General features: G+C 50.5%; 2 protein-coding genes across 12 annotated transcripts in view; one reads left to right on the top strand and one right to left on the bottom strand.

Annotated features, from left to right (window-relative positions):
- LOC105487167 (LIM homeobox 6) overlaps positions 1–19,680 on the top strand; it is a 44,497-nt gene that overhangs the window by 19,394 nt on the left and 5,423 nt on the right. For 2 of the 7 annotated variants that reach the window (XM_011750511.3, XM_011750510.2), the window contains 2 exons: positions 80–183; positions 4,827–6,928. The exons of 1 other annotated variant lie outside the window; for it this stretch is intronic. In XM_011750511.3, coding sequence (XP_011748813.1) covers positions 80–183; positions 4,827–5,021 — 299 coding nt within the window. In that variant the 3' untranslated portion in view covers positions 5,022–6,928. Of the gene's footprint in view, positions 1–79; positions 184–816; positions 953–4,826; positions 6,929–19,680 lie in introns of those variants that run through there. 4 more of the 7 variants (XM_011750513.2, XM_011750514.3, XM_011750512.2 and 1 more) reach the window with 3 other exon arrangements.
- LOC105487166 (MORN repeat containing 5) overlaps positions 9,554–19,680 on the bottom strand; it is a 40,260-nt gene continuing 30,133 nt past the window's right edge. For 3 of the 5 annotated variants that reach the window (XR_011612841.1, XM_071078282.1, XM_071078283.1), the window contains 2 exons: positions 11,859–11,918; positions 9,554–9,753 (listed from right to left, as the gene is read on the bottom strand). Coding sequence is in view for 3 of the 5 variants with exons in the window: in XM_071078282.1 (XP_070934383.1) it covers positions 9,707–9,753; positions 11,859–11,918 (107 nt within the window). In the remaining 2 variants the exon portion in view is untranslated. The remainder of the gene's footprint in view (positions 9,754–11,858; positions 11,919–19,680) is intronic. The other 2 variants (XM_011750508.3, XM_071078284.1) reach the window with 1 other exon arrangement.

Below are 19,680 nucleotides of genomic sequence, written 5' to 3'. Positions count from 1 at the left end.
CCAGTTTGCAGAGCTCGGGGCAGGTGGGATCCTGTGTGTAGCCTGGGGGATGAGCTCCAAGGCATCCTCTCGTCCACAGGTCAGGTACAGTGCGGGCAGGTGCACTGCCGGCTGCCTTACACCGCACCCCCCGTCCACCTCAAAGCCGATATGGATGGGCCGCTCTCCAACCGGGGTGAGAAGGTAAATGGAGCCAGGTTGGGTCTGGTGGGTCAGAGCCACCCTGTCAGGGATGGGCTTCTGGCGGCATCCCCTGTTAACAATTTGGTACCATGCTGCCCTTCTCTGTCTCAGATTTGTGAATTTCCTTTACTCAAGCTTTGAGATTCCAGGGAGGGCTTATATCACTCATCACCCTACTTCCCATCATCTCACTGGTTCCTCCTTTTCGTTCTTGTCTGTTGGGAGTGAATATCCTGAGCTGATGGGGCTCAGGGATAGCTGGCCAGCCAGTGACCTTGGTCAACTGGCAAGGCCTCCTCTGTGGAGCCAGGATTTCTGGTTGTCTCAGGCTTTAGGAAAAAGGGTGCTTAGCTGTCCCCATTCCAGGGCTTCAAGGTATTGTTTCTGAAGCACTGCAACCCTTTGTTTAAACTTGCCCATAGTACAGATGAAGGTGAATGGAGCTGCTCTGTGAAACCATGGAGAGAGGAGGAGCCTCACTTCCCTCCCAGCTCCAAGACACCTCACAGTTAGCCTTGAAAGCCAGTGCTCTCAGACAACCCTTTCATTTTGGAAATGGGAATATTGAGGCCCAGATAGCTCAAAGTCAGAGACTGGCTGAGAACCTTGCTTTTTTTTTGGTTTTTTTGACAGAGTTTCACTCTTATCACCTAGGCTGGAGTGCAATGGCACAATCTTGACTCACTGCAACCTGCGCCTCCTGGGTTCAAGCGATTCTCCTGCCTCAGCCTCCCGAAGTAGCTGGGATTACAGGCATCTGCCACCACGCCCAGCTATTTTTTTTTTTTTTTTTTTTTTTTTTGTATTTTTAGTAGAGATGGGGTTTCGCCATGTAGGCCAGGCTGGTCTTGAACTCCTGACCTCAGGTGATCCACCCACCTCAGCCTCCCAAAGTGCTGGGATTACAGGCATGAGCCACCGAGCCTGGCCGAACCTTGCATTTTTTAATTCACTTGTTTATTTGGAGACATTTCCTATGTCCTGTCTGTGCCCAGCATCCCTGATTCTGTTGCCAGGAGTGGAAATGAGTAAAGTGTGGTCCCTGCCCTTGAGGAGGCCAGAGTCTGGAGGGGGAGGCAGATCCCAACAGTTACAATACAGTGTGACAGGGGAAGCCATGGGAGCTGGGGAGGGGGAGGGGGGCAAAGGAGAGAGGCAGGGAAGACTTCCCAGAGGAGGCAACCTCTAAGGCCAGGCCTGAAAGCTGAGGCATCAGGGAAGGCATGAGACACCAGAGCTCTCAGGGAACCCTGAGCCATTCAGCATTGTTGGCAGGCACATCTGGGAGGATGACAGGAGGAAAGCAAGAGCCTTGAGGCTGCCAGGTGGAAGAGTCTATATTTTATCCTGCGGCAGTGTGGGGTCCTGGAGGGCCTGTTGCAGAAACATCACTGTAGCAGTCTTCGGAGACTGCTGGGTTGGAGGACACCCAGTAGGAGGCAGGGAACCCTGTAGGTCAGTGGGTGTGGCAGTCCTGAGGGAGAGGGTCAGAGCATTAGGGCTGGAGTCAGGAGCCCTCCAGTTCAGCAGATCCCAGTCTTGGTGTGCTCAGAATCACCTGGGCAGAGATTCCTAAGCCTCGCTCTCAGAGAGTCTGATGGGGTGGTATATAGGGATTTGCGTGTGTAATACTCAGCCTGTGTGATTCTAATGGGCAGCCGGGGTGGGGACCGCTCCTTTAGGATGGTACTTCTGGCTCGGCCTCCTGATTGAGCTCAGTACACCTAGTATGTACTGAGCTCTCTGTGCCGGGCACCACAGGAGAATGTGTATGGTGTGGAGGTACAGACAGCCCTGGACAGATACATTTGTAAGTAAATGGTAGTGCCTAACGCAAAATCCCGCAGAATCTGTAATGAGTGAGCATGCTCCAGGAACATCATTGCCGCTGAGACTGTCACATTCACAGGAAGAGCTGCTGTTTGCTGAGCTCCTTCTGTTCAAGGCAGCTACTTGTCACATGGCATCTGGTTCACACCTCACAGCCACTTTGTGGACATAGAGATGGCCTTCTCATTGTAAAGAGATAAACAGATTCAGAGAGGTGACATGACTTGTGCAGGGATGCAGTGAGTTTGTCGGACTCTGAAGTCTGCGTGGTTCAGTAATTGCTTCCTTTTGTGCAGCGCTTTACTGTGTACACAGCCCTCTCTCCGAACTCATCCTTCATAGTCTCCCTGGGAGGATGATTGTGATGACCTCCATTTCATACTTGTAGAACCTGAGGCTCAGACAGAGCAGTGCTCATCCAGAATCACAATGTGAGCATGGGCCGAACTGGCCTGGATCCTACAGCCACCTGCCCCAGAGCTGTCCCTTCCTGTGGGAGGGGATTCATCCTATTAGACCTGGCTCTGGGACTGCAGAAGTGAGCTGACATGATCCCTGACCTCAGGGAGCTTGTGGCTTAGCACGGGATGTGGGCAGCTACATTGCAGGGGAATGGGCAGCTGGAGTAGGCGAGAAACATGACCTTAGAGGACCCAGAAGAGGGGGAGGTGAGCTCTAGGGGAAAGACAGGGGACAAGAAGAAGGGCATTCCACATCAAGAGAACAGCATGTGCAAAGGCCCAGAGCATGGAGGAGTTTGGGTCGGAGGGGACCCCGGGGGGTGTTCAGTATGGCTGAAGTCCAGGGAAGTGGGGAGAGCCGATGGGGGCCACAGAACAAAGGATCATCGAGAGAGGGTCTTGGACATTATATGGAGGGCAGGGAGTGGGCCCTGGAGGTGCAGAGGGCTGGGCTCAGTGCTTGGAGAGGAGCCTTTGCCTCCTGGTTGCTCAGCTAAGCTTGTGGTTCTGTTTCGTTTAGCCTAGGGGATAAGCCACGCTGGGGGCTGTCAGTTTTGGCTATAGACAGTTTCTGGCCCCTGGTTTTGGCTGCTGAGCCAGAGTTTTCCCTTGCTGGGCTGTGTCCCCAACTTTGCATCCAGAAAGTCTGCATGAAAGTGTCTCTCCCTCCTTTGTGACCTTCTGTCCTCTCACTGTCAGGCCTTTCTGCCAGCTCCTAGGGACTTTTCTTATCCACAACTCTTCAGATTCCTGGGGCTTGGTGGGTGGCAGAGTGTGGGATGTGTGTGGCCAGCACAGAATTGCCTGGGCTTTCTTCCAAGTCCCTCCAGGCCTGAGCCTGCCTAGCTGTGAGGAGACTCAGTGTCTCCCTGGGGCTGGCCCCTGAACCCACTCATCTAGACCACCACTGGCCTGGCCTGGAGAACAGTGCTCTGAGCACTCAGGGGAGCATCCCCTGCCTCCACTGCATCATCATTTGGTGCCTGTGAGGTTCCAGATCCATATTTCTTCCTAGTTATGTCCCCTGATCCCACAAATTCAACACTTGGAAAGTTCTCAGAAATCAGGGCCAAGCTGTCATTGATCAGTGGAGGAGACAGGCCCATGGAGGGGAAGGGTCCTACCAGGGTCACCACTCTTGAGAGCTTCTCTTAATAAGGGCTAACAGCCAGGCATCCTGGAGTCCAAAATGGAGCAGTGGCCAGGATGGGGAAGGAATGCCCACCCTGGCCACTCTGGATTTAGGCCAACTCAGAATCCCAGCTCTGCCACCTCCTTCCTGTGAGATCTGGGAATGCAATTAGTTTCTCTGAGCTGCAGTTTCTACATCTGCAAACTGGGGATAATAATAGTTCCTACTCCCTAGGGTTGCTGCAGAGAGTAAATGCATAATGTGTGTAAAGAGCCCAGCACGGAGCCTGGTACACAGAAAATGCTCCCTAGGTGTTGGTTATGATCATGATCACTATTATGGAGATCATCATCATTGCTTTCCTCCATCACCTCCTTGTGATAACCAATTCTGGGCAAGTAACATTCCTGATCAGAAAGGGAACAGCCATGTGGTCATGCCCACCAGATGCCCCTCACACTTTACTGTGAAATGACACATCGCCATTAACCAGCCAGCCAGTGATCCTTGACCTGAACTTCAGGGAACTGGCTGTGTCAGCAGCAGTGAGATGTCAACCGAGTGCTAGAGGCGGGAGTGGAAGGGGGAGACGGACAGACAGTCCTGATCTCCCACGGTATATTGGGTGCCCAGCATGTCTGAGCCACGCAGTTCTAGGCTTCGTGCATGTGAAGATTAAGCGCATGTGAAGTGCTTAGCCCATGGCCCGGTGGGTAATAAGCAGTCAGCCACTACGGTCACGGTGACTTTGGAGAGGTAGAGGCAATGTGCTTTGGTAGGGAGAGCTTGCTGTGGGCCAGGCCTGGCCTCCAGTGCCAGGTCCTCTTCCTCGCCGTGTGCCCATGGGCTCACTTGTTTCCACCTCTTTGAGCCTGAGTGCCCTCCCTGTAAAATAGAATGTTGGAACTCCCTCACAGGGCTGTGGTGCAGCTTCCATGAAATCAGGCACGGAAGGTGCAGGGTGAAATGCCCAGAAGGCTTTTGCTGCTGCTGTTGTATCTCATTGAATCTCTCTGATTCTCAGAGAGAGATTTTGTCATCCTTGTTTTAAAGGTGAGGAAACAAGCTCAGAGAGGTGAAGTGAGTTGCCCAAGGTCCCACAGCAAGTCAGCTGACAGAGCCAGGATTTAAACTCAGATCTGGGCCCTGAGTCCACCCTTCTTCTCTGTGCCTTTGAGGTTCTCTGGGGGGCGGCAGGGTGGGGCAGGCCCCCAGCTCAGCCACCTCCCATGCCCTCCTCTTGCAGGTCATCCTTTTTCAGTACTAACGCTGCCGGCACTTCCGCATCTGCCCGTGGGCGCCCCACAGCTGCCCCTCAGCCGCTGAGATCCAGTGTCCAAGCTGCGGCCAGGAATCCACCCACCTCCGCATCCACCCCCGTCCACCATCCTGCCCACCACCAGGTCGGTTCCTGAGGCCTGGCCTTTCCCTCTCCTGCTGAGAACCAGAACCCACCAGGAGCACCACAGAGTCCTCCTTTTGGAAGGCAGAACTCCCTGAAATCTGGAATCAGGGTGGAAACAGCCTGCTTTTCCCATTTAAACAGGAGTCCTCTTCAACTTCAGCTGATTACAATAGCAAAAGGCGGAATTGAATTGTGCAACGCCAACGGCCTTCTAATTTACAGGTTTCCCCCCACCCCACATTGGCCTTTATTTACTACTTCCTTGGAACCATCTCTGAATTCTGAATAGCTGACAACCCCCAATGTTATCCACTCTGTTGCTTTTGTCTGGAAAACTCTACAGTGTTTGTGGGATGTCCCCAAAGGAAAGCTATGTTCTAATTTTATCATTTCCATCTGTCTGGTTATGTCAAGTTAATTCAGAAAGAGAAGAGACAGTGACCAACCCTGAGAGGCCCAATAGGGCAGAGATGGAGGCCTGCCCAGACTAGGAGGCAGGGGGGATAGACAGGGAATGGGGAGAAGAAACACCCCCACTGGTTTGGAAATCAAGGAGAGGGCGGTGACATATTGGACCAGAAGAGGCACTAGCCATTTTAAGGAGAGGAAAGAGAAAACTCTGGGGTCAGGGAGAGACCCTACCCCTACCTAATTATCCAACGTATATGTAGGAAACATAGCAGAGATGGTATTCGATCTGTGCCATGACTCTTCTAAATGTTTGGACAGGTTAGAGTTGGGGACCCCTGTTGGCTACTTGTTGACCTCTCATAGTGGTGCTTGGGCCAGGTCTTCTCGATGGAAGGGGGATCCCTCATGGGGGAAAGGGAACAGAGCCCAGTGAAATGGTAGTCAGAATGTTAACCCTGGATCCATCTCTAAGTAGAGAGAGGGTGCCCATTGCCTAGGTGAGAGTGCCAAGCTCAGGATTCCAACTGGCACCTCTGAGCTTCCCCACCAATACTTCCTGGAGCCAGCCCCACCCACCCCTGAGAACAGAGGCCAGTCACAGCTGCATAACATCCATCCTGCTACAACTCTTCCACCCCAAACAAAAGGGCTCAGGCTACACATGACCATGATTTATGTTTTCAGGGGATGCCCATTTGTCCCAAGCTTATCCTGTAATTCTAGAACTACCTGGTGTCCTGATGCATTTTCCACTAGAGGTTACTAATCAGCATGTTTTAGCCCAAGTCTGCCTTCCTCCTGTGGTTAACCTGTTATGTTGCTTTTGGAAGGAGACTCTAGGACAGGGAAAGCAAGTTCATGGTACATACGCAGCCGTTGTCTCTGTTTTTACCCATGGCAGACGTTGCTAATCAATGGCAGCTCTATCTCACTAAGTCTGGATAAGGTTTCAGAGTTCAAATGCTTGAAGTTGGCACTTAAAATGAAAGCCTATATGTCATTTTTGCTCTGGGATCTACAGGCGGGCTAGGCACAGGTGCAGCCCAAGAAGGGAACCTGCTTCCTCTCCCTTCCAAAGATGGTGACAGCTGACTGAGGGCAAAGAACAGGCACCACTCAGAACGTGGTGAGTACAGCTCAGCTCAGCACTCAGCCAGTGGTAACTTGTGCCCAGCCCTGTGCTAGGCGCTGACATTAACAGGAGCAACCAGGGCCAAATCCCTGGGCTTGGGGAGCTCAAATCTTTCCTTTGATTTTTGCTCCTGATCATCAAGGCCCCAGTGGCAACCGTGTGGTAAGTGGCCAGCCAAGCCCTGCCCAGGGTCACCCAACACCCACTCTGCCTTGAGCCTCTCCTCAGGGTCTATTCCTTGCGTGGATTATGTGGTCGTAGCATGTTACAGTTCAAACATGTCTCCACTACCCTGTTAAGAGCAGCCTGGGAACGTACAGGCCATCAAGACTATTTATTTAAATACAAAAAAAAAAAAAAAAAAAGGGGGAAAACACACACACAGAGAAAAAAATTGTAAGCACTTTTTTTGTAAAACCAATGTCTGTTTTGTTACATACCTTTCATGTCGTGCTTTGTAAATGTCTTATTTGTGTAATAAAGTTAATGCAAGTAGAAGTGCTGGCACTGAAATCCAGAACATGATGGGATTCCATGTCTTTCCTGCTCTCTGGTGAAGGGCTTAGGTCCCTGGCTCCCAGAATACGTGCGCTGCTGGACAGTGTAATCCTCCTTCCTGGGAAACTGGTACTATTTCCCAGTTAGTAAACAATGCATTGTAGAGGCCTGATGATGGATTTCTTCTCTAAGTACTCAGTCACACCTGCTTCTTATCTAAGCTTTGGAGGGAATCAGGCTGCTTGATGCCCTCCGTTCCAGTCTCTGAACACACACTCTCTACTGGACCCCGCGCTGGCTCTGCACTCTCAGAAAAGGCTCCCAGCCAGACCCTGCCCTGGAGGAGCTCTAGGTCTGGCAAATACTGTGAGAGCCAAGGGGGTGGGTATTAGAGCTGGATCGTAGCAGACGAGAAGGTCACAGAATAGGTAAGCAAGAGGGTGGGGCAGGGAGGGAGGTGCAGAGGAGCCTATTTGGAAGATGGGGAAGCATTTAATAGGGTGAAGTTAAAGGAATATGGAATGGGCAGCAGGGCCCCAGCTTCTGCACAAGACTGGGTCTTACAGTGGTTTTGTCAGGCTCCAGAGCCACCTCGTAACCTGAGGAGTGAAAGAGCATCTTTCTGGTGGTTGTCAAATTTCTTTCAGCAGCAGAATCATTTGCTCAAGCTAAAGCTCCTGGTGTGGAGAGCAGAGCTGCCCTGCAGAATGCAGAGGCTTCCCTGGCCTGCTGTGGCCCTGCACAGAAATGAGTTGCTCAGAAACCTCAGCCCATGGTGCACATGAGTCACTGACTGCAGGGCCCCTCTCTTTATTCTATTAGTTTTTAAATCTGCCATCCTGACCCCATTTCTTGCTCCTCATACATCTGCTCTTCCAATCCATTTTCAAATGTTTAGATACATGTGTATCTTTGAAAATATGTGAGTTTAGTTGTGTGTTTCTTTACATGAATGTCCCTTCTGTTTTCAAAATACAGTTTGGAAACCACCAGTGGAGCTCAACTCTATCTACCAAGGTGACTGGCGTCTTGGGGAGAGGTGATCATCCCAAGTCTGCTCCCTGGTGCAGCTGAGAGTGAGCCCAGGCCTCCCTTCCCGCTGCCTCCTGGCTCTGCCCCAGCATGACGCCTCCAGGTCCCTAGTTTGAGATCCAATTTCCTCTCCTGCCTTCCAAGCCTGACTCACTGTTCTGCCTCCACTGGGCAGCCCTGGTGAGCCAGGGGACAGAGCACAGGGGGTGACAGGATCTAGCAACCTCTAAGGAGGAACAGTTAGACAAAGATCCAGGATGCATATGGCCCATGTGTGGCCCTGGAACATGTTGTCGCTTCCTCTTCTGATTTTTAGCTGACAAATGTGACCACCGGGATGATTTTGAGAAACGATTATATGCACCACTAACAAGTTGTTCTTTCAAGCAAACACATGTTGAATACCTACTATGCGCCAGGTCCCTTACTTGTATTATTTAACCACACGGCTACTGTATTGTTTTAAAGCATTATTACAACCATTTTTTATATGATGCCAAAGCCACAATCTTTTTTTTTTTTTTTTTTTTGAGACAGAGTTTCGCTCTGTCACCCAGGCTGGAGTACCATGGTGCAATCTCGGCTTACTGCAACTTCCACCTCCCGTGTTCAAGCAATTCTGGTGCCTCAGCCTCCCAAGTAGCTGGCATTACAGGCACATGCCACCATGCCCAGCTAATTTTTGTATTTTTAGTAGAGATGGGGTTTCACTATGTTGGCCAGGCTGGTCTCAAACTCCTGGCCTCATGTGATCTGCCCGCCTTGGCCTCCCAAAGTGCTGGGATTAGAGGCGTGAGCCACCATGCCCAGCCTCCAAAGCCACATTTTTTCTATGGCACCATGCTGATTCTGTGCTTAGGAAATGGGGGAGCTGCCAAGAGGGAAAGACAGGCCTGAGTAATCATTCTTGGGCCTAACAAGCTTGTCCAACCCACCTTATTTGTTGTTGTTGTTTTTCTGTTCTGTTTTGTTTTAGACTTTCAGCAGCCTGAAGCCATGGTTTTTAGTTTCTGTCTCTAGTGATAAGCGGAAAAGAGGGATGAGGAAGGGCCTTCACTGGCCCAACCAGAAACAGAAACTAAGAACCCATGACTGCTGCAGGACTGGGCACAGTGATCAGGTCCTACTGCCCTCTGAGACCAAGCAAGTCACTCTGTCTCTCTGAACTTCAGATTCCTCATCCGCAAAAGCCTTCCCTTTGCAAGGCTGTTTTGAGGAGTGGAGATAATGCACACACACTACCTGCACCGGTTAGTGCTCAATTACGTCTATGTATTATAAAGAGATGGTTCTCAAACGTTCAGATGCATGCAAAATGCTGGGAGTGCAAATTACTGGGCCCCATTCCCAGAGATTCTGATTGGGAGGTCTAGGGTGGGTCCTGGGAATATCTATAGCTCACAATTTTGTCTAGGTGAAATGATGCCCACTGAGAAACAATCTTTTAAGGCAAATACACTTGGGGCCACTGACTGCAGAAAGTCTTTATTCCTAAGTTAAAAGTCAGGTTCTAGAACTACAGCCTGTCCCCCAGGGCAGCCAGTGCCAGCAGGGCAGATGGAAACCTCTGGTGGAGGCAGCCACAGAGTTCACAGCTCGGGCCTGTGACTCAAAATCTCGTCCTAGCCCTTTCGACAGGTACGGGTGATCCACTCGTGCTCGTCATCATCTGCAAGGAAAGAGGAAGAGCTGGTCATGCTTGGTGCTCGCTGGGACCTTCCCTGGCCTGGGGGGTTCCCAGGTGGGGCCTTGGGACTGGGATGGTCTGTGGATGGCCAGTCTGTTTAGCTTTGTGTGGGGAGGAACAGACCTTTCATTTACACTGAATGCCTCGGAGTGCTTGGTCTTGGGGAAATTGAACACAGAAGGGTTTCTAACTGGGTGCTGCTGGTGGAGGCAAGCATGAGACGGTCTGGCCACCCTAAGCTGGACTCATCCTCACAGGCAGAGAGCAGCTGCTTCACAGTTGGGCACTTGCCTGGTCTGACAGCCCACACACGATAGCCCCAGGACAGCGGGTCTAGGCCTTGCTGGTGGTGCTAGGAGACAGAGTCCTGAGGTTTTCATTTCCTTTCTAGGCTCTCCATGCTTGGCCCTTTCAAGGACCCATGGTTTCCCCAGGGGACTAACACCCTCTTGTTTACTTCAGGCCTTTCAGTGGGGAATGGAGAGGAGCAGGAGCTCCTGGCTGTGCCCTGAAGGCCCTAAACGCAGTGTCTCCTTAGTTTAATCTTCATGACCAACCACCCAATGGGCAAGCCTTCTCCACCATTTTACAGATGAACAAACAGACGCTCGCAGAGGCCAAGGCACTTGTCCACAGCCACAGGATCAGTATGTGAGAGAGCTCAGACTGGAACCTAGGATTGTCCAGCTATAAAGCCTATGCTGTTTTTTAAACCTCAAATAGAGAGACTTGAATCACATTCTTCAGTCCACAGCATGCTGCCATCATCTCTCTGTACAAGACCCTTCTGTGAATTTACTTTATTTTCATTTTTCCTCCTTTCTCCTCCAAACCCACACTGGGTCCCTCCTCCACCACTACAGGGACTTACTCCAGTGGTGGGATAGAGACTCCTCAAAATGCATGCTGCTCTGTAAAATATGTGCTGCTGTTTTGTGTACAAGTGTGTTTTTAATTTACAGAAATGGCATTGTGCTGTGGCTTTCATTATGTCTCACATTTTTCACTCAAGACCTATTCTTGTTGCTGTGTGTACATCCAGCTCTTTGCTTCTTACTGCTACCTAATATTCCACGCTTGGCTTCCGTCACATTTTCCTCTCCGTGCTGGTGGTGGCTGCGGAGGTTGCCTGCAAGTCCCACTACCAGGAACAATGCTGGGACAAGCGTTCTTGGCCACACCCCTTCATGGATATGTGGAGAATGTCCCTTGGGGTTACATTCCTTCCAGGAGGAGGGTCAATGAGTCCTGCACATCCTTCCTGCAACGTCCTTCCAGCTGCCCATACTCTTTTCACACCACGCTGCCTCCTCCCTGCCTTCCTGCCTTTCCACCTTCCCGCCACTCCTCCCTTCCCTTGGTGCCACTCCCTGCCTTTAACCAGTTCTCCTGAGGGCCAGAGCACTGGAGGAGTTCTTGCCTCCTCTCCTTTCCCTGTGTCTAGCCCAGTGCCTCCTGCCTAAGAGATGGGAGGATAGGTCTGCCCACCCTCCTTGGGTGACAAATGGCAGATGCTTGGGAACAAGGGCACTCCCTGAGAGCTGAAACACAGAGGGCCGGCGGAAAGCTTCATGAATCAGATCCCCTGCTAGGGATGCCTTCCTTTTCTGTGAAAGGCACCAGACCCAGGGCCAGAGAGATGGAAGTTCACAGACAGCCTATGTGTGCTTGGTGCTTTGCAGACACTGTGTCTCATTGGATCTCTGTAACAGCCCAGTCGGGTAGGGGAGAGCCTTGTCCTAAGTCCATCGCCAGTGGATTCAAACCAAGGTTCACCAGGCTCTGCAGCCTGACCTCTCACCCCAGGGCAGATGTGAGCACGTCAGGAGCTGAGACTGCCCCCATATCACTAACCACCTCCCCACCATTTCTTTACATGAGACCTAAGGAAAACAGCTTGCTGCCTGGCACACTCTGGTAAGCAGCCAGTGAGCCTCAGTTTCCTCTGGGGAGGCTGCCTGGGAGTCCCCGCTGAGGCTGGGAAACCCAGGGGTGGGGAAAGCAGCGATGATGTGTCAGCACACAAGGAGTTAAGCGCTGGTGGAGCCCACTTTTGCCACACTGTGAGCAGCCTGGTTGATAATTACAGTTCTGAAGTCTCCAGGCTATTCGAATCAGTGCAGCTGCAACCTCTTCAGCAGTAACCCCTGAAACCAGACAAACTGGGTTTATTGTGCTGAACCAGTCCTCAGGCCCCTCCCTGATCGTTAAAAATTGACAGCAATGGACTTAACAGCCCTCTTCACTACCCCTTTCACTCTCTACCTGGCTGTACAGCCACCAATTTGAATCACAGATGCCTCCCCTCCCAGCAGCTGCTCACCAACCCTCCCTTCGCCTCCCCTGCGCCTCTCTGCGGCTCCCCTGGCCCTGCCACGCCAGGGTGAGGCTGCCGAAGCACATTTCATCAATATTTAAAATGGAATTAAACCTGCAGCTTTGATTAATGCCTCCCAGATCCTGGGAGTTGTGATTACTATTTTGCAAATTGCGATTGTTGGAATATGTTAATATGATTGTCTGAGAACATCTTCACCTTCTCAGATAATTTCTTCCCTTTTTGGTAGGAGGGGAGAGGGAAAGGAGGGAGAAAAAAGATGGGGAAAAAAACACCCCACAAACTCTTTAATCAATTGTAAATTATTACCCTTGGCACAACTGCTGGTGGTGCAGAGAGATGGAAGATTTCTGGTTTGGTGCATTGATCTTAAAAATTTTTGGTCCCTGCTGGCATGGTAATTCCACTCTGGGACACTATCTTAAAGGGATGATCTATTTGTCTCGGAACTATTTAGAATCAGGGAAAAGGAAAATGATGTACATTTCTAAAAATGAGGGAATGATTATTTTGTTGTATGGGCATTCATTTAACAAATAATTATGTACCAGGCATTGTGCTAGATTCAGGGAGTGGATACTGTAAGACACGTGAGGGGATATTTAACAGCTACTGAAAATAATTATTATGAAGTTTGTATAGCAGCATGGGGGAAATGTTTTTGATGTGATAATAAGCAAAAGAAAAATGGCAAGAAGAGACAAGAAATAAAAGTACACATAGTATATCCTATGTAATAACTGTGCACAGAAGAAAAATTAAATTGAAATGTGAATAATAGCCCTGCATAGTGGGACGAGAGTTTCTCTTTCTGCTTTTATTTCCCAAATCTTCTTTCACTAATGGGTATTGACAATAGAAAAAAAAATTAACATAATTATTGGCCTTTGCCAGGCACGGTGGCTCACGCCTGTAATCCCAGCACTTTGGGAGACTGAGGTGGGTGGATCATGACGTCAAGAGATCAAGGCCATCCTGGCCAACGTGGTGAAACCTCATCTCTACAAAAATACAAAAATGAGCGGGGCATGGTGGCAGGCACTCGGGAAGCTGAGGCAGGGGAATCACTTGAGCCGAGGAGGCGGAGGTTGCAGTGAGCCGAGATGGCGCCACTGCACTCCAGCATGGCGACAGAGCAAGACTCTGTCTCAAAAGAAAAAAAAAAAAAAAGTCTGGCTTTTTTCCTGCCCTCCAATTTAATGTCTTGGTAACTTCATGCATTTTGTTAATTGAAATAAGATACCTCAGCTGGACGTGGTGGCTCACAACTATATTCCCAACCCTTTGGGAGGCCGAGGTGGACAGGTTGCTTGAGCCTGGGAGTTTTAATCCAGCCTGGGCAACATGGCAAAACCACCTCTCTACAAAAAATAGAAAAATTAGCTGGGCATGGTGGCAAGGGCCTGTGGTCCCAGCTACTCGGGAGGTTGAGGTGAGAGGATCACCTGAGCCTGGGGTGATTGAGGCTGTGGTAAGCTGTGATCGCCTGGGTGACAGAGTTGAGACCCTGTCTCTAAATAAATAAATAAATAAATAAAATAAAAGTTCTAGGTTCCTAGAAATACCAACAGGGTTCTTGAACTCCTGAAAAGCAAAAAGACCTTGCATAAAGATACTGGCAAAAATGCATAAAAATCAGAATATATAAATCCATGCAGGAGAATTCCAAGTAATTTATGTACTCTGTCCTCAAAGAGTTGGAGCACAAATCCCCACTTCTGAAGCATGGCTGTGCGTAGTGACTTTCTTTTTTTTTTTTTTTTTTGAGACGGAGTCTCGCTCTGTCACCCAGGCTGGAGTGCAGTGGCCGGATCTCAGCTCACTGCAAGCTCCGCCTCCCGGGTTCCCGCCATTCTCCTGCCTCAGCCTCCCGAGTAGCTGGGACTACAGGCGCCCGCCACCTCGCCCGGCTAGCTTTTTGTATTTTTTTAGTAGAGACGGTGTTTCACCGTGTTAGCCAGGATGGTCTCGATCTCCTGACCTCGTGATCCGCCCGTCTCGGCCTCCCAAAGTGCTGGGATTACAGGCTTGAGCCACCGCGCCCAGCCCGTAGTGACTTTCAAAGAGTACAGTATGGAAAGGGAGGAGGGGAAAGTAACTTTATAATGGAGAAACCTCACAAACACTACCTCAGTCAGGCGACCAAGGTTAACAGCAACATTGGTAAGTCGTGGTGACAGTCTGGACCCTTGATAGGATGGGATGAAAATGACACTTTACTTCTGTGATCTTCCTCCCAAACCCACAACTCCAATCTAATCATGAGAAAAAACATCAGACAGATTCCAGTTGAGGGGCATCCTACAAAATATCTAACCAGTACTCCCCAAAACTGTCACCAAAAACAAGGAAAGCCTAAGAAACAGCTATGCCCCTGTGGAGCCTAAGGAGACAGGATGGGATCCTGGAATAGAAAAATGGACATTAGGAAAAGGCATCTGTAAAAAGTATGGGCTTTAGTGAATCATAACATCAATATTAGTTCACTAATTGTGACAGATGTTCCATGAAATGTAAGATAGTCATAACAGGGAAATTGAGTGTGGGGTGTATTAACAACTGTGTAGTATCTTTGCGAGAATTCTGTTAATTTAACTGCTTTCAAATAAACAGTTTAAGAAATACATGAAAATCTAGAGTGCTCCCTAAAAGGTGAGATTCTCATGTTCTCTAAGAGGAGTGGACATCCCTTCACAGACCCAGACATCCAGATTGACATCATTCACTCCTTTTTCTTTTTTTCTTTTTTTTTTTTTTTTTGAGACGGAGTCTCGCTCTGTCACCCAGGCTGGAGTTTAGTGGCGTGATCTCAGCTCACTGCAAGCTCCGCTTTCTGGGTTCATGCCATTCTCCTGCCTCAGCCTCCCAAGTAGCTGGGCTAACTTTTTGTATTTTTAGTAGAGACAGGGGTTAGCCACCATGTTAGCCAGGATGGTCTCAATCTCCTGACCTCATGATCCGCCCGCCTTGGCCTCCCACACTCCCTTTTCTTTCATGGTCCCCTCAGATCACAATTTTTGAATCTATACTTGTGTTTTTTTGTTTTTTTTTTTTTGAGATGGAGTTTTTGCTCTGTCGCCCAGGCTGGAGTACAGTGACGCAATCTCGACTCACTGCAGCCTCCATCTCACGGGTTCAAGAAATTCTCCTGCCTCAGCCTCCCAAATAACTGGGATTACAGGTGTGCGCCACCACGCCTGGCTAATTTTTGTATTTTTAGTAGAGATGGGGTTTCTCCATGTTGGCCAGGCTGGTTTCAAACTCCTGACCTCAGGTGATCCACTGCCTCAGCCTCTTAAAGTGCTGGGATTACAGGCGTGGGCCACCGCGCCCCGCTTGAATATTTTCTTATATAATGTTTTTCTCTCCCATTAGACTGTAAGCTCTCGATGCAGGGACCATGTCTGATTTGTTGACCACTAGACCCAGCATACAGTAGGCGCTTATAAATGCTCTCTCAGATGAAATCTGGAATAAGCCTTTTTCATTCTGACTTGTGTCAGTTGCCATCAACAAACATTTCCCATGCACCCCCTTCTCGGTATCTAGGTCTCAACTCAAATGTCACCTTCTCAATGACCCTAATCTAACTGCCTCCACTCCCAGTCACTCCATCTTGTCTTCATTTTATTTTCTCCATAGCATAAGCCACTCCCTGCATATGTATTTGTTTACGTGCATGTTGTCTGTTTCCCCATCCAGACTATAAGCTCCAGTGAGACCAGGAGCCCTGCCTGCTTGTTCACTACGATATCCCAGTGCTTAGGAGAGCATCTGGCACATAGTAGGTTCTCAGTTGATAGCTTTTGAATTAATGAATGAATTGGCAAGCCCAATTCTGTGGCCAGCCCTGTGGCCAGTGCTAGGGACAGATGGGACCGAGACCAGCAGCGAGTGCGGCCAGGACCCAGGTGCACTTGAGGGTTAGGTCTGTCCACCTTTGGGGCTGAACGATGTCTTTATTCCGGTTCTGAAGCTTTGGAAGTGACCTTGCTGCCACCTGCATGCCCTGCACTCATAGGTCATTAGGATAACTGGGCTTTTTATAGAGAAGAAAAGAAACGTACTGCAAGAGAGACCCCAAATCTGACTATGGGCTACCGCAATGAAAAACTTCCCTGAAAAGGCTCCCCACTTCTCTGCCTGGCCTTCAAGGTTGCCAGGTCCCCCTACTTCCCAGGCCTGCTTCCCAGGCCTGCTTCCCTCCCCACTTCCCTCCCAGCTCCCCTCACGCTATAAAATGCAGTAGTCCATGTGCATGCTCACCAGTGCCTCTGTGCCTTTGCATATGCTGTTCCCAAGGGACCACCCTTCCTCCTTCAGGACCTAGTTTGGGTTCAGGGCCTCTCGGAGCACAAGAGAGGCCCAAGGTACCTTCCATTTTGTAGTATTAGTGTATACAAAATTGAAGACAGGCCTAAGCAAGGTGATAACAATTACAGAATAGTTTAAACATTTACATTTGACAAATTACTACTTTTTTTTTTTTTTTTTTGAGACGGAGTCTTACTCTGTCACCAGGCTGGAGTGCAGTGGCGCAATCTCGGCTCACTGCAACCTCTGCCTCCCAGGTTCAAGTGATTCTCCTGCCTCAGTTTCCCGCGTAGCTGGGACTACAGGCATGCACCACCACGCCTGGCTAATTTTTGTATTTTTAGTAGAGATGGGGTTTCACCATGTTGGCCAGGATGGTCTAGATCTCTTGACCTCATGATCCACCCGCCTTGGCCTCCCACAATGTTAGGATTACAGGGGTGACCCACAGCGCCCGGCTGACAAATTGCTACTTTTAACACAAACAACCAAATGTAATATGAGTGTGTTATTCTAGGATTTCTTCCAAAAAAGTGTAAGTTCACAGCGTGCTGAAGGCACTATGGTCAGGAAAAGGGGTGTGAATTTTGAGTTGTCTGATGAACAGGGTTTTCCTTCAGTCCGTCACAGTCCACACTTAAAGGCCCCATGAATGTGTGGGCTGGGCCTCATACCCTCTTGGCTGTCCCCTACCCCCACAGACCCCACCTGGACGTCAGCCTTCCCTGAGCCGAGGTCACAGTGTTGGACGTGGTCACCCCCTCCAGCCTGGGGCAGCCCTGTACCATTTACCTTTGATCGTCAGGGCCCAGCACAGATCCAGCACTCAGAAAGCATTTCATAAATACATGGTGAATAATGAATAAAGAAATGTAAATTTGGGGACATAAAAGCAATAGGTTTACCCTGTGGGGTTTTGACAAAGGGGGAAGAATTTCTTCCCCACCCTGGGCAAACGGAGCTCGTGAGAAGGCAAGGCAGGCATGCCAATGGCAAGTTCAAGGCCGCCAGCTGCTGGTTCCTTTTGTGACTTGAGGCAATAGATTGAGCAGCCCTACTACCTGGAGAGGCTGGGTTGTGTGGGGTCATACCTGGGCACTAACCCCACTCAGGAAGCTCAAAGTCTGGCTGGCCTGGGACTTGTCTCTCAGTGAAGGCGGGGAGGAACTGACCTGTACAGGGCACAGCTGTGCTGGGCCTGCTGAGCTGTGCCCAGGTCACCGGGTGACATTAGTGCAGCCTGCAGATCAGTGCAGAGCTGGGGGAAAAAGAGATCCTGAAAGTCTCAGAACAGCTGCATGGAAATACCAGCTCTTCAGAGGGTTAGCAGGGAGGGGGCAGTGTGGTGTGATGGTTAAGAACTTGAGCATTGGAACTCTGTGCCACGAGTTTACAGACCTTGAGCAAGTGGCCTCACACCTTACTTGGTCTCATTTCCTCATCTACAAAGATGCCTGCCTTGAAGGCTTGCATGAGGACCAAGTGAGATCATTCCTAAAAAAGGTTAGCACAGCACTTGGTGCACAGGAAATGCCAAAAACCAAAAGAAACGCCAGAAGTTATCTTGTGAAGGTGGGATTTCAGGGTTCATGTGGCAACACAGCAAAGACTGGAAGGAGTTCTGGAGCAGAACAAGCCTGGATCCGATGCTGAGCCACTGACTCGCTGGGTCATTTTGGGCATGTCACTCCCATCTCTGAGTCACGCTCCTCGTCTTTGCAGCAGGTTTCACCAGACTTTCTGCAGAGGGCAGAGTGAGGACTGACCAGGATGAACAGCACTCGGTGGGCACCCAGGAATGGAAGCTACAATCACCATTGTGATGGGTCTTTCATTCCCAAACTGGATGCCTGTAGGGGAGCATCCTTAAGGGACTCGCTCAGGACACCCCCAGGACTTCTGGTTCCCTGCCAGGATGGAGGGGGGAGCCTATGGGAGGAGGAGGCCTTCACATGAGGACCAGTGCCATAAGGATCAAGGGCCATGGCTCAGCTAATAATTTTTGTTCAAAGCCAGCAGGGCAAGCCAGGGCAGACGAGCCCAGGGAAGGCAAGCAGGCAGATTGGGGTCACTGCACACCCACAGGCTGGGCTCTGCCTGCTCTTGGCACGCCTTTGGGCTGGGCACACCTGCGGTTACCGCTGCTATGCAGCTCCCACCCTATGTGAGTGAGGAGGCTGGGATGGGGACTAGAGAAGGGAGGAGACCAAGAGGAAACAAAGCGTCTGCCTTGGGAGAGTGGCAGAGCTCACACTGGCCAGGCACTTAGGAGGTGCCCAGCTCCGCGTGTATGTCGGGGGCTACATTCTTCCTCTCCTCAGTGAGTGAGATGGAGCTGTCTCCAATTATGATGAGGAAACTGAGGGGTGAAATGATTTGCCCCAATTCCTTCCATCAGGGCAGAGGGAAGGGCTCAGTGTGTCTGGCACCAGAGTCATGCTCAGAGAAGCTGCGAGTGTGTGCACAGACACAGGTGTGTGTATTTCCATCCAACTGCTCTCACACCAGCATAAGCATGAAGAGATGTGTGTGTGAGTGTGGGAGTGGCTGCAGCTGAGGGGAGGTGTGCACATGGTGTGTGGCTCATGCGACTGGCTGAATGTGGCAGGATGTGAGTCCCTAAAGTCTCAGTGTGTATCTTCACATGCAGAGGGCAGAGGCACTTCCAACCCAGGAAGCCCAGGGTTCATGCCAGAGACAGCCCAGGGCTCATGCCGAATGCCAGGGTGGCAGTGAGCCCAGGGCTGGGCCAGGCCTTGGAGGAAGGAAGCTTCTGTCATAGGGGCTGTCATCTTTTGGGGGGTCTAGGCCCATCCTCAGAGGACTCCAGGCTGGGATCAGGGGTACATTGCAAAGCAGGCTCCCCAGCTTGTGGGCACCCATGGGTCCCATCCATCGCCCTGCCACACCCTCTGTGCAAATGCAGCCTACATGAACTGGTGGGGCAGGGCCACGGCAGTGCCACAGTGAGGGCAGCAATGCCCAGGCATCCCCATCACCACTCCCGACAAGAAAGAGGCTTTGAACTTTGCTGGCAGTGGTGGTGGCCAGAGGCCAAGACCACCGCATTGTCAATATTGACTGAGGAGTCATTGCCTAGGCAAAGCCCGCCACAGGGCAGGGAGGTGGAAGGCCTTGGGGCTGCTCTGGCTTTTCCCCATAGAAGAGCATCTTCTGGGCTGGGCAGAGGGCTGGGCCAAGCACCCACAAGCTTCTTAAGGCCTATTCAAATGTAAAAGGCTTAGAAAAAGATGATT

Source organism: Macaca nemestrina, chromosome 14 (assembly GCF_043159975.1).
Source record: "Macaca nemestrina isolate mMacNem1 chromosome 14, mMacNem.hap1, whole genome shotgun sequence".
NCBI lineage: Eukaryota > Metazoa > Chordata > Mammalia > Primates > Cercopithecidae > Macaca > Macaca nemestrina.
Note: the sequence above shows the minus strand (reverse complement) of the source record. Positions and strands in the feature narration are given on the sequence as shown.